General features: G+C 45.9%; 1 protein-coding gene across 1 annotated transcript; it reads right to left on the reverse strand.

The window, feature by feature from the left end:
• Positions 1-281: 281 nt before the first annotated feature.
• On the reverse strand, positions 282-7,651 carry zbtb7a (zinc finger and BTB domain containing 7a). Its single transcript, XM_070909488.1, is given in 5 exon segments — positions 282-791; positions 2,949-3,850; positions 4,893-5,456; positions 7,545-7,577; positions 7,580-7,651. Coding segments are annotated over 5 exon segments (2,007 nt in total). The 3' UTR covers positions 282-355.
• Between the last annotated feature and the right edge of the window lie 9,052 nt (positions 7,652-16,703).

Here is a 16,703-nt window from a genome sequence, read left to right on the forward strand (position 1 = left end):
CCTAAGCACATATGCCAATGTATAAAACCCCTACTATTATAAAGAAAGAAATGGCCCAGAAAGTGGACGTCATGGGTGCATGATTTGAAGCGTTCTTTGCTCTTTAACAAATAAACCGACTCAAGTGCTTGCATGTCTACTCTGTTTCCTAAAGTAAAAGGAGAAAGAAACATAAAGATTAGATTTTTGTGACACCCTGATTTGGTTTATAGAGGAATAGTTAGTTGTTTTGTTTTGTTTTGTTTTTTTAAAGTTTGCCATTGCGTGTTTTTTCTCCTCTCTGTTCACTGGCCTGTCTCACAGGCGGTACAGAGTGACTATGATGTCCAGCAGTGTCCTTGTTGCCCCTGCAGTCTCAGGGCCCTGCCTCCCCTGCCAACTCCTGCAGCTGAGGACTGTGTGCATGGGCTTCAGCAGCCCCCTCCACCTCTGCCGTTGATGATGCCTCCGAGCGCCGCCGTCCCCTGATGGTACGAGGCCCAGGGCCTGTGTCGGAGCTGGGGTTCAGCAGGCCCAGCGGGGCATCAAGGAGCCCTGGCTCTCGCACCCGAGGCTTTCGGCCTCGACGAGAGGGGATGCCGTTGCAGCCGTCCTTCTTGAGGTGGCGGTGCAGGTGATCCGAGCGCACGAAAGTCTTAAAGCAGCTTGAGCACTGATAGGGGCGCAGGCCTGTGTGTACGCGCATGTGGTTCTTCAGGTCGTAGTTGTGAGCAAAGGCGGCTCCACATTGCGTACACAGGTAAGGCTTCTCTCCTGTATGCTTCCGCATATGAACCTTGAGCTTGTCCTGCCTGGAAGGGAGACAAATAAACAAGATCACATCAGAATATACTGACAAAAAAAAATCAAAAGCGAGAATCAGCTCACTCCCATTTAAAATATGCACACAGTCAGCTTCAGATTTTCTTTTCAGCCTCAGTTACGAATCAGTGTAACATAATGTACAAATACATAATCAACTCAGGCTATATTATTAATTCTCACATGCACAGTGATCAGCTTAATATGCTTTGGATGGTTTTATTTCCTATTAAACAACCATCTTTTGGATCTCTTCCAATGGAATTATCCAGTGAGGGCAGTTGGGTCAACTGAGGAGAAGCCATAAACTTTACATCTTTATCTGTGTAATTGCACACAAGAGCTCAACTGTGGGCTGAAGAGACAGCTCAATGTTCACTGTGTCAGTTGGCATTTTTACGATTTCTATTAACTTTTCTTTGAAGACGACACCATAACAATTGACAGATCCCAGTGCATGTCTTTTGTGAATAGAAAATGAAGACTTCAGTGTCCTCTGCAGCTGAACAATCCGAAAATAATAAAAATAACAAAATAAAAGTTTATCGTTGAGTAGTACTGAAACATAGTCGTAGTTCTATCCCCACAAGCCATAATTTGATTGAATTTTGTATAAAAGTAGGTGTCACGTTTAAGTAAAAACAGCTTATATGGAAGACTTATCAATCATCTGTGAGTTCTATAACATTTACAGTCTGGTCAAAACCAAACTAACGTCAACTCATTACATCCTGGAACATTTTTTACTTTGCAACGATACACCGCCCACTAAACTTTATCAGGCTGCCTTGGCCTTCCTCTGACTCTTGCCCCCCCCTCCCCCCACCCACCCCCTTTAGCCCTTACTATCTCTCTAGCTCCCGAGCTCTTTAATCGTCTAACCCTTCTGCATCCAGCGTAGAGGGCTCCTAAACATCTAGTTAAGACACTTCTATTTGAGCGCACACACACACACACACACACACACACACACACACACACACACACACACACACACACACACACACACACACACACACACACACACACACACACACACACACACACACACACGCCATGTAAGTGGATTAGCTGTCATACAAGAAAAACAAATAAACCCACTGCAGCCCTTACAAGTGTACAATCTGTGCCCCAAATATAAAAATTAACAAAGACAGCTGTACATAGGTGAGAAGAAACACACACATGCATGCACACATAGTGTGGCCGAAGCCTTGGAACAAAGTGGCACACTGACAGAGGTGAATTATTTAAAGGACAGAGTGATTTATTACCGTGCGAGGCACACTCTTAACCCTGATCAAACAGGATTAAGATTACAATACCCCCTTCCCACTGCCGGTCGAATTTAGCTAGAAGGCAACTTCAGATTGGTCTTCCCTACCTGCCATGCCAGCAGAGGTTCTGGGTATTTCTAGCCTACCGTGTCTATTTCCAGCACAGGTCCACTGATTAATTAATTAAAGGAATGATTTCAAGGAAACGTAGGACTCCTAAATACGGGGAAACCATGTGCACTCAAGTCTCTTGCTGTAGACTAGCCACATTTATCTGAGCGGCACATGGCAGATTTCATTAGAGAGGTAAAGAAGTGACATAGAGAGAGAGGAGGGAGGTGGTGTAACTACTCTGCCGTGGGCAATAATCAACATAACCAGAGATCAAAAGTTCAAATGACTGCATTGGAGGACATAGAGCACCATCCAGAGCCTGTAATCCCCCTCTGTATCAGAACACAGCACTTTATAGCAGCCCTCCGCTAGATAACACCACCATGGCACAGCCTTCTTTTATAGGACCCCTATGTTAAAATTCCAGGACTTTGCTATGAAGGCTGTCACAATAAAACAGACCTTTATAACCACCTGACCCCCTCCCTCAGAGCTGGAATATTCTACATGCCATTTTGATTAACATTTGGCTACAATGTGACAATGAATAAAACCTGGCTAAGGATACTTGGTCAGTCCATGATCAAGGTAAACAAACTGCCCCCTTAATGCAAAGCTAAGTTGGTTAGTGCTAATACTCAACAGCTCTTGGCTTTGTGGTGTTTCCCACTGCTGGGTGGTTTGTCAACAGTGCCAAGAGTACCAAGACTATTAGTACATGTGACATGGGGAAGCCACTTCATTAATTGGGCTTACCTGGTAAAGCGCACTTTGCAGATGGCGCATTCATAGGGTTTCTCTCCCGTGTGCGTTCGGATGTGGCGGGGTAGCTTGCCTGCTCCTTGAATGACCTTGGAGCATATGGGGCATTTCTGGAAGGCCTTAGAGCGCATCTTCCGCTCTCCTCCACCTCCTCCTCCTCCAACCCCGCTGCCTCTCTCTCCAACCCCCCTCTCTCCTCCTCCTCCTGCTCTGTCTTGGCCTGTTCTGCCCCGTGATAGCCAGAGAGGCGGCCCTCCCTGCGCCACAGCAGCGGAAGCTGTATCCTCATGCTGCGAGCTGTTAAAATAATTCAAGTAAAATTCCATGTCTGGATCGTCCCCATCTCCCTGTTCCTCCCCAGTTGTGGCGCGCTCCTTCTGCTTCTCGATGGAGTCCATCATCTGCTGCAGGAGGGCACTGGCTGAGCCCCTCTCCCTCGCCATCACCTCCCTACCTCCATCGTCCACCTCGATCTCCTGCCCCAGCCTAGACTCAGGGGGAAGGTAGAAGTGCCCATTTTGGGATGGAGGGTAGTAAGATGACCCCAGGCTTGCTCCATTCCCATGCACCGCCTCCCCGTCCTCGTCTTCCTCTTCATCCTCATCCTCTTCCTCTGGCTCCTGTGTGGGGGCCTGGGCCAAGGCGAGGGCCAGGGGGGAGTAGTACTCACCGGGGACAGCAGGAGCCCCATTGCTGGGGGCCCCTCCATTGCCGTGGTTAAAGTGCAGGTGTGTGGGCAGGTCCCTGAGCTCTGGCGTGCTGCAGCTGCTGCTCCAGTGCGCCCCTCTCTGGAAGTACTCCAGGTACTCCTGGGCCCGCACCCGGTTCCCCGGCTCCCTGCCTCCTCTGCCCTTCCCCTCCTCATCTTCATCTTCATCTCTTCGCTCACTGCCCGCCTAGTGAAACATGACAAGAAACATGCGTTAAGGAGAAATTTTAAGTTGGTGAAAGGCTGCACAAAAAAAGAAAGGGGAAGAGACAGAGAGAAACTAAAGTACAGTAGCAAAGTAGAAAAGAAAAAAATATCCAAAAATCACATTCTATAAAGCACATCAGCCAAGGTGACGGCTGACTAGGAAGACGTAACTGTAAGGCCTATCAGCATGGGCAGATAACTATCTGGGTATCCTGGAGGCACACCCAGGGGCTCAGTATACCGTGAGCACATGCATGTGCAATGAGGAAATTAAAACTAATTGGCAAAACACATTGCTAGCTGGTGTGGACATGAACGACAATAAAGCAGCACAGAGCCCCATATACGTTTTGGTATATTCAGCATTTCTTGTGTCAGTGTTAAAGTCTTTGCAAACTGCAATGTTACAGGTTAGGACCCTTTGAAATGAAACACCCAGAAGCCCCTTGGGGTCTTTGAAATGCCCTGCATGATGTGATCATCACAGTAAAGCATAGCTGTGATTATCACATGATGTAGAGCATTATGTATTCAGACACAGCATATCACAGCTACACTTGATCGTGTTGAAGTGTAGCTGTGATATGCTGTGTCTGTAGTCTGAGAAAGAGCATGCTGTCCTTCCACACACGCTATTGGCTCTGAATGAGTAAGTGTTGAACTAACCCCAAGGCTGTGGGCGTGTGTTTGGCTTAGTGAGAGAGACTGATAAAGGCCATGATGTAAGCTTGACTATGCTGACTATTTAATGAAGGGGATGGTATGATGACCAGAGACCTCATTCCCAAAGTGGCTGAACCAAGAGAACTATACTTTGAATGAATTATTCCAGTTCCACAGCACATCTACTCAGCATGAACTGCTCTGTATATAAGATGGTCTGTGCTTTGCTACAAATTCATTCAACACTTGCAATTGGTTGCTTATGGTGTCACTAACTACTAAAAGCAGAGCAGATCAAATCTCTAAGTTTAAATTCGACTTTAACACGTATCACTTTTAGTTCTATAATGGTCTTGTACCGGCGGGGAGAGCACTTTGGTATCCAGCAGGTGTGTACAGACGTCCTGGACAGGTGGGATTTCCAGGAGGCGTGCAGCGGCAAGGATGTCAGCCACACTGCTGTGACTGACTGTCAATGTGGCTGTGTAGGCAAAGTCCAGCAATGCACCCAGAGCCTCCGCCGTCACAAAGTCGATGTTGTAGATGTTCTGTTGGTCAGCGGCGGCCCCTGAAGTGAAGAGCTTGTGGAAGTAGGAGCTGCAGGACGCCAGGACGGAGCGGTGAGCTGGGAACTCCCGGTCCTGGGTGACCAGGAGCACGTCACACAGGAGGCCGCTGAGCCGCTGCTTGTTCAGGCTGCCAAGGATGTCTGCGCTGTGCTCAGGGAAAGGGATCCCTACGGGCCCTTCCTCTGCCTCTCCTGACCCTCCTCTCCCTCCTCCACCACCGCTGCTTGCTGTCCCCCTGAGCCGCCTTCCGCCCCTCCCACCGGCTCCTGACGACATCTTCCACCAGCCTGCCGCCGAGCCGCCTAGCACAGCCCCCACCCGTGTATCCGTCCTGCCGTCTGTCCGTCTGCCTGTCTACAGGGAGAAGAGTTTGACAGAGGGATGGGATGGAGGGGAAAGACAAAGAGGAAAATAATACATCAGTTCATGGCATTCTTTATGTGGGTAAAGACAGAGAGAGGAATATTGATTCATTGATTCACCACAGTCAGAAATATACACCAGAATGCTTCAGAACACAACCCAGTACACACAAAACGTTCATGGAGGACACAATTTAAAATCTTAAGTACAAGGGGTTAGTGCACAGTTCATAACATATAGGTAAAATACACACATATAGGCAAAGTTGGCTTATAGCAGGTTGCGTGCCAAGCCCATAAGCATTGTTATCAGCTATAAAACAGGTTTGGTAATCAGAATTATGATATATGAGCTTTCAAAGCAAGATGTGACAACTCAGATAAAACAAAGACAGCAAAATTACTTAATATGTCAAAAATCAGTCTTAAAAGTCAAGGAAACATCTGGCAAACACAGACAAAATGCAACAACAATGAGATGTAGCTATAACAAGCTGAAACTGCTGTATACACAACATAGGTGGTTGATGAATACTGATAATTAGTCTGGAAACCTAACATGACCCATTTAAAAATTGGTTGATTGATTATTTTTATTTTTCTCTAGCCTGAGTACTTAATGCTTATGAACTTCATCCAAGTAAACTGTGTGCTGACTTTTTCATCTAAAATCTAAAATGATCCACTCTAACAAGTCATCTTTATTCATTAATATCTTGGCAATGCAAAAACTTCTCAACTGATTTTTCACCAACACATTGATAGTTTCATGTAAATGTGTGTTTTTATACCTAAGCCATCCATATCGAAAACCCATCACCATGCTGTGTTTCTTACCCAAAAATGATTAATTAAAGAAAGTAATTTTGTGCTGTATGAGTGCCTAACCTGAATTCTTTACATTTGCCACATATGTTGAATCGTGTAAATAATCTTTTTTTGTGATGAGTAGCTCACATAAGAAGCTCCAAAAAATATAGTAGCAAAAACAGCCAATTCAAACATTTTACTCCTTTTCACTGGACTCAAGAGCCTTGAGAGAGTGTCCCAAGTAACTGGAAAGAAGCCATACAGTAACACCACAGTGCTGCACATCACAACTGTTTTTAAAGTAAACTGGAACAACAGGTGTATTTACAGATTTACTACAGAAACGTACAGCAGTACAAGTGTGTCAATGTGCAATAAATTAGTTTCTGGTGGCACTGAATAAATAGGGGCTCACAATAATTCTGCTAAAACACCACGAGTGGAATGACTAAGTGAAGATATTTATGTATTATATATGCGTGTGCAGGTGGGTGGGTATCTGTTTCGTTGTACACATGCCTACATCTATGGGTGTGTGCATGCACTCGTGCAAGACACCAAGTAAGAGGTCGTGGAGGACAGATAGGCAGAGGGCAGTGGGGATCAGAGTGCATGCTGGGAGCTGGGCTGTGCAGCTTGTGCGCTCTGTGTCAGTTGAGAGCTAGGGAGGAGAGCGAGGGAGGTGGAGGAAAAGAAGGGGAGGGAGGGGGGGCTGCCAGCGCAGACCCTGTGGAAAAACTCCACAGGAGGAGGAAGAGGACACGCAACAAGCTGCGAGGGAACAGTATTAAAAAGGGAGGTTGTCAATCCGGTCTGAGCTGGTTACCCCACCCTGTACTGTGTGCCAAGTTTCAGGAAAGGCTGTCCCCTCGCTCACGTGTGGGGGGAGATTAAAATGATCGACTGAAGCCTGCGCAGTGGGAGGGGGGTTTCAGCAGAACAAGCCATCCTCGATTTCTCTATTAACACACTCACACAAGCAAATACTGTAACATCACAGAGACATCAATAACGCACGAAACACACGCACATAAACACACATCCACCCCCTCCAATCCTCCTCCCCCCCTACTCCATCAGTACTGGAGACCCAGCAGGGGGTGAGGATGGGGGGCGGAAGGGGGGGTGTTGGAGGATGCATTGAATGTGTTGCTCTCTACAAGAACGACGCATTCAAATGACATTCCTTCAGATTAGCCCTCCCAGTATGTTTGTACGCTACACCCCACTACCAAACCTGTCTAACCTGGCTGCCTCTCCTCTTTCCTACCTGTTCAACTGTGTTCACCTCTCCTTTTCTCTCTCCTCAGCCATGTTCTGTTCTCCCCTGTTCAAAGCAACGCCTATCTGTCTCCACACCTTGAGATCTGGCAACATGTCAGCTCTGCCTACCTGTGGGTTAGAGTTAGGTAAACCCTTCACAGACCTCTCTGGAGAGGCAGACGGGAGAGGTGAGCAGAAGTTTGCTCCAACTTATCATGAACATAGGTCAGATTTTAGAGCACCGTTTTGTTTGAGTAATGGTACAATATGTAACAGCTCCACTGTTTCTGGGTCCTTACTGTACGTCTCCCTTAACTCACATCAGTTTTGATAGGCAGCTGACCACAGAGCCTCTGCAAACACTGCCAACGTCTTTCACAAAGCTCTGATGAAAACGGGCTGTCAGACATGGCATGAGCAAATTTTATTATCCAACCCCTCATCTGAATATGCTGAGTGAGGGAGGGAGGCGAGGGCAAAGACAAAGAGAGAGATGGCACAGGAGGGAGGAAGAGACAGAGCAGGGTGAGATGGAGATGCAAGAGAAAGGGCAACCACATGGCTACCGGTCACGTCCTTCACAGGTGGAAATAGATCTCTGTGAGCCCATCCAGACCCCAGTCAACCTGCTTTTCTCTAACACAGAAACACAGCACCTGCACTGGACCAGGCTTTGCTGCAAGCTTGCGTAGCCCGTTATCCCCCATACATACACAGCTGACCCTGGGTCACGGCTTTGCGGGGTAAAGACGCTGAGCTGAGAGGAGATAAAACACACACACACACACACACACACACACACACACACACACACACACACACACACACACACACACACACACACACATACACAAACACACACACACACACACACCTCAATTCAGTGCCAAAGAAGCATGGAGGGACTACTCTGCATGCAGGAGCCACCTGTCCCTGAATAACCCGTAAAGAGCACAGAGAAAGAGGAAACACAGAGCAACAAACCTGATCCTGACACCTCCTCATGGCTTGAAACATTCCTTATCACTAATTCATGCCTGCGGGTGACGAGGCCCGCAGCCCAGCACAAAGCACCGCAGCAACTGTCCGTGTCCCCTACATTCAACTTCTAGGGAAGGGCCTTCTCTCAATGCCCAGTCGGTAAGCACCCAGGCCTGCTTTGCAAGTCAAACAACCACTTTAACACAGGACCCACCCTCCCCTCCCCGCCCTCATCACCTCCATCTCATCCGTAACTTCCCTCTACCCCTTCCCATATATCTGCACACAGTAAGGACAGATATCAAAATTAGGCAAAAATAATCAAAATTTGAGACGAAACAACCAACACTGCCTCCTGTAACGAGCAGACCACGTGTTGTTACTTCAGTTGATGGTGCTAAGTGTGTTCTTAATATCTATGCCAAGGCAGTCACACCCCATTTGCTTCACATTCACTGACAAACACGTTGACATCACACTGTTGTAGTGGTTGTAGTTTGTAAAAGTCGTTTTATTTTGCCCGATATGTATCACCTATGGAGGGACTGCAGAATTTCTACCCTCAAAGTATCTCTGTCTTTGGCTGACACATACCAGTCATTCCTAAATACAAAGGAACAAACTGTTAACCCTGTGCAACCTCAGATGTTTCTTAGATAGCCAAGGAAATAAAATGCATTTTTAACATTTTTAAAGTTTTACTGAACTCGAGAAAAGGAGAGTATAGAAGTAAATATTTTAAAAAAGTAACATCAGTAACAGTGGTTAATACACTTAATATTGCCATTTTAGAGAACCTTACAGGTTTGACTCTGAATTTTAAAGCAAATATCCTGCCTTTGGTCTCAAAACTTTCAGTTACTACTTTCTCAAACTTTGGCATGCAAAAAGTGACGGCTCATAAAAATAATGCGCAATTCAAAACTACTGACAAACCCAACTTTAAGAGGGAGCAATCAGAGCAAACACAACTGAATCATTGATCCCTTAAACCATAAATGTTAATGGAGCACAGATGGGCCACTTTTTAGTACTGAAATACAGAGCAGTTGTTAATTTTATAACAAACACTTTGTGAAGTGTTATTAGCTTATTGCTTTTACAAGAAAACAATTATATCAGGTTACTCCCAATTTTACTCAGGTGAAGACTTTATGCATTCAGTAGCTCACTTGCTATCAGAGTAATTCATATATTTCAACCACCACAAGTGTTGGTATTAAGATTGCAACAGAAATACAGTATCAAAGCCAGGACTGAAAACAACTGAAGAATCTGGATATTAAACAAGTCAAAGAAGCCCTTTGCTCTTGCCTATGCTTCCCTGGCCCTTTCTTGATCGTCTCTCTTTCTTGCCCTGTCCTCATTTCACTACCTCAACTGACCTTGGCCTCTATGCCTGCTGCAAGGGAATCACTTCACTCAGGTCAAGAAGGTTCAAGGTTGAACCAAGATAATCGGAATGGGGAGGGGGTAGCAGTTCCGAGGAAAAGTGGATTTTGGGCAAGTGCCTCAGCCAAGTGACTCACTGCTGCCAGTGGTGGAAGGAAACCTGATTGGTCATATTGAGAGCAAAGCAGGAAGAGGGCAAGTGACTGATAAAACTGAAGTTGCAAGGGCCTTCGCCTCGGCCTGACAGCTTTTACTAGAAACGAACCAGGAAGCGCTGCCAAAACACAGACACAAAGCCAGTGAAAAGGTAGTGGGCGAGGCAGGGCGTTAAATTCACAAGCTCACTCATAACTCCTGAGCGTATGGTGGCCTAGGAATCCGGCTCAGATGTCAATGATAAACTCAGAGAGATCTCATTCAGTTACCTGGTGTAACCTGCTTCAATAAGAGGAAAGGTAATCACCCACAAGTTGGGCAAAGTTTAATGTGAGGGAGCTAGCAGGGGGTTTTATGACGTCTTTGTTTTGTGCTGCCAGATAGCAAAAGAACAGGGAAAGTGAAATCTGTAGCTGCTGCTTACTAGCACTCACACGGTCCTATATTTGTCTGTGTTTGTTTGTATCAGTCAGACCCACTGTACAGCCACAGGATAGCAAATACAAAGAGTGCCTACAAAAATAAAAAAAACCCACATCATAATTCAACTGTGAATTACTACTTTTGCAAAACTTACATTTTTTAAATAGTTTTTTTACACAATAACAGAAAGATGGTGATGATTCAATCCTTGAATCTGTACTTTGTGGTGTTGTATTACATTATACTGTCACACTTTCTCATATTTGCTCCTCCATATGTAACAAAGCAGACAAAATATTGCAAATATTATAATTATAATAATATAATGTAGTTCAATACCACTCTACTAAAAAGTACAACATCAAAAACTACAAGAGAGTTGAGACAACATACAAACTGATCATACAAAAACTGATCTTTTTAAATAAGGTAGTATCTCATACATGGCTTTTGTATAGCAGCTGTTTCTATGTTTCTGGTCACCGCATACAGATAAACACAAGTGTAGCGTCATTATTAAATGAATTCATTCATTCATTTCATAATGTTAGTTTTTATTAAGTTGAGATTATCATATCAATGCTAACTAAAAGCCATAAACTACAACACGCATTACTTTCATGCCAGTCAAAATATTGTCTTTTGGTGGATTGTTCACTGTGAAGTCATGAGTCCTAAAAACACATGTCTTGGGACAGTAGCCTTTCACAAGCTGCAGAGTAATAAAACCACATCCACAGTCTGAGTTCCTTTTAGCTTGAGTAACATGCTCTGACGCTGCCATGCTGCCAACCAGGAAGTGTAACAAAACCTAACACATGGCTTCAGAAACAGCACTACACCCCAACACAGCGTCTTCCAGCAGAACTCAAGCTGGCCAGTTGGTCAGTCTGCAGGCCCAACATGCCCTGGCTGCACCACTTTGTGCATGCGCAGCCCAACAGGGAAAGAGGACTTCCTGTGAGTCTGTGGCAGGCGTGTAACAGAACCCGCTCTGTTATCAGATGACCAGCTCTCTGCTTGCTCGCTCTCTCTGTCCCTACTGTCTGACCCTCTCTCACTCTTTCTTTCCCTCCCTCTCTCTCTCTCTTTTCCTCTCGTCTGTCGCTCTCATCTCATCATTGCCCCATCTCTGTCTCAGACGCTGCACTACACAGTACCCACCACATCACCCACTTCCCCTTTCCACTGCTGAGGAAGCAAAGCAGCGGAGACCCACCCACCCTCCCGTGCCTCGCTGTCCTTTAATGCAACCCACCCATCTTCTCTCCTGTTTCATCCCAAACCAATTCACTAAGTCAACATGCATACAGTCAGATTGGTCACTTAACGCCCTCCTGCTTAATTAAAAGGAAGTTCTGGTATATCTGTACTGGTATACCTCTGTACTACAGTGGTTAATATCAATATAACAACAAAGAATACTGTTAATACCGCATTCAACTAATTAATGTTTTGGTTTTTTTGCAGTATATTGTGTAAAAACCAGATCACCAAACGACACCATGTAACTCCAAAAGTGTGAAAATTCAAACCTAGCTTTACCCCCACCCTGAAAAACATCCCAGCCTCTTCCTCTCCCGCTCTAATTTGATCAGGTTGTGTTGGCCTCTCCATAATAAATGTCCCAGAAGAGAACAGAAGAAGCCCCTTTACTCCCCCTAGACTTCAGCACAACAACAGAAAAACAACAGAGAGGGGTCTGTCTATCTGCCTAGTTAGGCTGGAAGCTGTGGTATACTGAGCAGCTGACCAGGGGAACCAAACATTAGGGGGAAGTGAAGCTGCATTCACCAAGGAAGAATCAGATGAAAGTATTCAAACTGTAGGAAAATGTTTAACTTATACAAACTAACATATAGAGATAGAATAGCAGCACAGAAATGATGCTGTTTGGTACACAAAAACTCAGGTTTCAATTCCACCATACGGGCCACAATACATCATTTGACCACATAAACAAAACTTTGAACAAACATAATGACTGTAACATGTAGTGCATTGTATACAGCCAACATTTCACTCTAAAATAAAGCCTCAAACTGCCACGGCGACATCACGCAACCTGTCTTCTCAGTCTGTCTGAACCTGCTAGTTTCAGGCCATAGTGGTGTAGGCACAAACATACAGGAATATCAAACTGTATTCAGCCTCACCGCCAAATTGATGGGTGGTGTCTTGGACCTGCCCACAGCCACTGAAGTCCCCTGCAATTCCCCTGGAGTCTATTGTTGGTAACACAGACGCACACGCATGCACAAGCACACACTCACACACACAAACATATGGCGTCCTAGTTTAACCTCTTGCTGGAATTTACTCACTAGGAAGTCACATAGAGGGTACAATATTTACTGTAACTAATATTTTCTGTGACATTGAGTTGAATAAAAGATGTCATCAACCTTGTCTGCTGCCGCCTGCTTAGAGGCATTCCAAACACTTTCCCAGCATTTGGGCGTCTTCATGTACTGTGCTCTTCTTGTACCCTCTCCCTGCCCACACGTTTAGAAAACGGGTTCAACAAGTATGCAAAGCCAAAAAAATATGCATCTGGTTATCGAGTAAGGCAGTCAGGGTTCCTGTGAAGTCTTTAAACCACGAGCCACAAGCAAGCACGACATGACAGGCGAGATTAGAATCTGCTTTTAACAAGATGCTGGTGAGGATGGAGGGTGAGCGGACTGGTAGAAAAAGATGCCATGGGATTGACCATGGTGTGAGCAACTGAAATCAATCAAATCAAGTACACACATTCCCCAGAATAGTGCACAAAGTTACCAGAGCTTAAGTTTTACTTTAATATAACATGGATTTAATATAGCTGACATATTCACTTACTGAGGTTTCTCAAATAAACTATTACTCAACCCACCTGTACTCTGTCAGCTATTGACATGATTGCTATGCCACAGTCTAGCAAACATTTGATGCAGTGTTTTTTGTGGTATTACTTTATCACCCCGAAAGAAGCGGCTGTACAGGATGTGCAACTGTCTTTTATCTTTTCACACTAATAATAGCAGCAGTGCCATGTAATCACAGATGAAAACGTTAAAAGAATAGTGTGCCTTAATAAAATGAAAACAACACTGATGCACAGTGAGCTTACATGCACATAGTTAAAAAGTTAGCCTGATGTGAATGAAAACTTTATGACAAAAAACAGTTTCTCTGAGCAGCGTTCGTGCAGCACCTTGTACTCAGCACTGACCTATTTGCCATTCCCTCCTTTATCTGCAAGTGGGTCAAGAACTCTGAACTCCACCAAGCCCCATCTCTCTCACTCTCCTTCACACACAACACGCTATGGTATTTATTTCCTCTGCTCGCCTCTCTTCTCCTCTCAGTCACAGTCTAAAGACAGAGTGTGTGTGTGTGTGTGTTGATGTCTTTGGAGTGCTTACCAAATAGGCAGAAAATGTTTCCCGGGCCCTATCTGCCTCCCCTGCCTGCCGGCCAGCTCTGCTGCCTCCGTCTCTGGGCAGGGCTAGAGCTTTACCAGACAGGAAACTTGCAAGTGGCCCTAGTCATACAGGCAAGCCCTTGCCTGATCCCACACAAACAGACACCTACCCCCCCAACCACCACCACCCCCCACCCCCCTCTGTTTTCAGCCCACAACTCGGCTCCGCATCCCCTGCTCTCATTGGCTTGACAGCTGCTCACTCACCACACCTCCTTGTCGGGATAGGCTGGCGGCTGTTCCCTTTCCTGGATGGCCAACGGCAAGGCACTCTGGGATATAGAGTTCTGAAACCTCATTCGACCTGCTTTACAGCCCCCGCTGTGGACTACGAGTCCCAGCTCTCTCTGCCCTCACCACCCCCACTATCTCCAAGCCTGCTCTAACGTAAGCACTCAGGGCTGAATTATACACTACAGTATGTTGCTAGCAGGCTGCCAGGTATTAAAGTACAGACCAGCCATCAAACAGGGCCGAGCTTCGTATGAAAATCATTTCAGCCTCAACTGTCAGAGCAGCAACCAAACACTAGAGGTGGATTCTTTCATCAGCTCACACTCCACTGACATTTCAGACACACTTAAAACTCCTGACCTAAATTATGACTTATTCCTATTCCAAACAGTCTAATGCCACTACAACATGCTCTGCGCACACAGCACACAACTTGCCCCGCACTGAGCATTTCAATCGCCACTGTCCCGAAAAGTTGTTGCTATTGCTTATACCTTGTCAAATATAATTATTTTTGGTTCCTCCTTCCCCTCGTTCAGTACCCCCCCACCCTCTCTCAAGAGCCCCCATCCCCCTCCTCCTCCTCCTTCTCTAAGTGCTTCCACCTGCCTGAAAAGTTAATGCCTTGAACACATCCTATAAACTTTATCTCAAGATTCCCCAGAGGTAAATAGCAGTACAGAGGAAGTACTTTAGGAGGATTAAAAAAAGAGGAACCTTGACTAGGGACTATTGCTGCGACCCACCTCTCCTCTCCGGCCAACCCCCCCACCCTGCTCTCCTTTCTGTCCCCCTCCCTCATTCCTCCCTCTCTCCTCTCCTCCTCTGCCCTGCTCCCCTCTGGTCGACAGGCCCAGGGCAGACAGCGCGGGGATGGCAGGGTGCCTTTAGCTCACCTGCGATGGCCGTGGTGAAGCTTGTTGTGGGTTAGCTCAGCCCTCTCCTCTCCTCCTCTCCCTCTCACTGTTGTGCAGCTTAAAGCCCCGTATGCGCTAACCAAGCAGCAGCAGATCAACTCAATTCCCTTCCTGGTTTCTGGAGGGCAAAGAGGTCCCTCCCTTTCTCTCTCTCTCTCTCACTCACTCTCTCTCCCTCTCCCTTAAAGAAACAGCAATCCCCCTCCGCCTCCTCTCCCTCCTCCCTCTGCGAAGCAAAAGTAAAGTGGAAATTTCTTTGCGCTCAAAAGTGGACAGTTGTCAAAGTCATAAACTCAATCAGAGATTACACAAATCATTAACCCCTTACTTCCCACCCTGTGGTTTCACTATGAATGTCAGCCAATGTTTCCCTCTATGGACACTCAAATGTTTGGTTTAAGGGTAAATGAGTTGTAACTCTTGTCAATTCTCACCCGCCTCATCTCTCACTACTCCTTTCCTTTTCTATGTGAGCCGAGTCGCACCCACCCATCCTATTGCCTGAGGTCATGGTGTCCCACCCCAAAAGCAAGCCTTGGCACATTCCAGCGCATACAGTAGGGGCTGCCAGCAACCCCCTTGATACACTTTCTGGCTTGGCCCAGTCTCTGTACATAATACCTGCCAAGCTCCAACAGGTGAGGCATCATAGAAGACATTACTAAGTCGAAAAGTGTCTTATCCACTGAGGGGAATGGCAAGTTCCCATGTGTAAATTTACAGCTATTGCACTTGATGTTGCGCCACTTCCAACCGCCCACCCACACGCCCCCTCAGTGAGTGCAAGCCAGCCATTGTGCCACGGAGTGGGATGGAGCACAAGATGTATTCGATGATTCTGTTGCACCATAAACCATCCAAACACACCTCTGAAAACACTTTTAAGTCATATATTTCATGCACACACTTGAGAAAAAGGGCTTTTCATGATGTTGCTGCCTGTAAACAATGGCCTTTTGGCTCCAGTCTCACAGGAGCCGTGTCCCACAGTGCAGCAAGGCTTGACACTGGCTTGGCACTGCACAGATAACCATGCAGGGGAATAAAGGGGTTATTTGGCAGAGAGAGGTAGTGACACACCCTCTGCCTAGAGGGCACTATTCAGCACTGTCTCTGCATAAGCACAGGGGAGTCGCAGCCGTAAAACTTCAGAAACACACATCGATTGCAGTACTTGGACATTTGGTGCCATCGCTTGCTGTAATTTGCAGTGCTAAGTGAAGAGGATGCAGGTGAATAAGTTGCAGCCTAAGTGAAATGAAAACACCAGGATATACACTTTCACATAAATACACAATATTTACACAAGTTGCCTTCTATTCACTTTGACCCTGATTACCCACAGTCCAAATGAGTTCTCAGCCCATGGCAGTCTGAGATGATGTCAGACATTTTTATGGCAATGTCGCCTCTCAGTCCAATATAAATTGGTCTTCTCTAACACCAGACACCCCACATCAAATCTGTGTTTGTCATTACTGTCTGAATGATGGTTTTGGTTAAATCTAGCCAAAAAAAGGAGGCAGTTAACAAGATGCAGATCACTGCTTGACCTCCTACCAAAGGCTGAAACAGTTAATGGTTGTACATGTAAAAA

Source organism: Enoplosus armatus, chromosome 7, assembly GCF_043641665.1.
Source record: "Enoplosus armatus isolate fEnoArm2 chromosome 7, fEnoArm2.hap1, whole genome shotgun sequence".
Lineage (NCBI taxonomy): Eukaryota > Metazoa > Chordata > Actinopteri > Centrarchiformes > Enoplosidae > Enoplosus > Enoplosus armatus.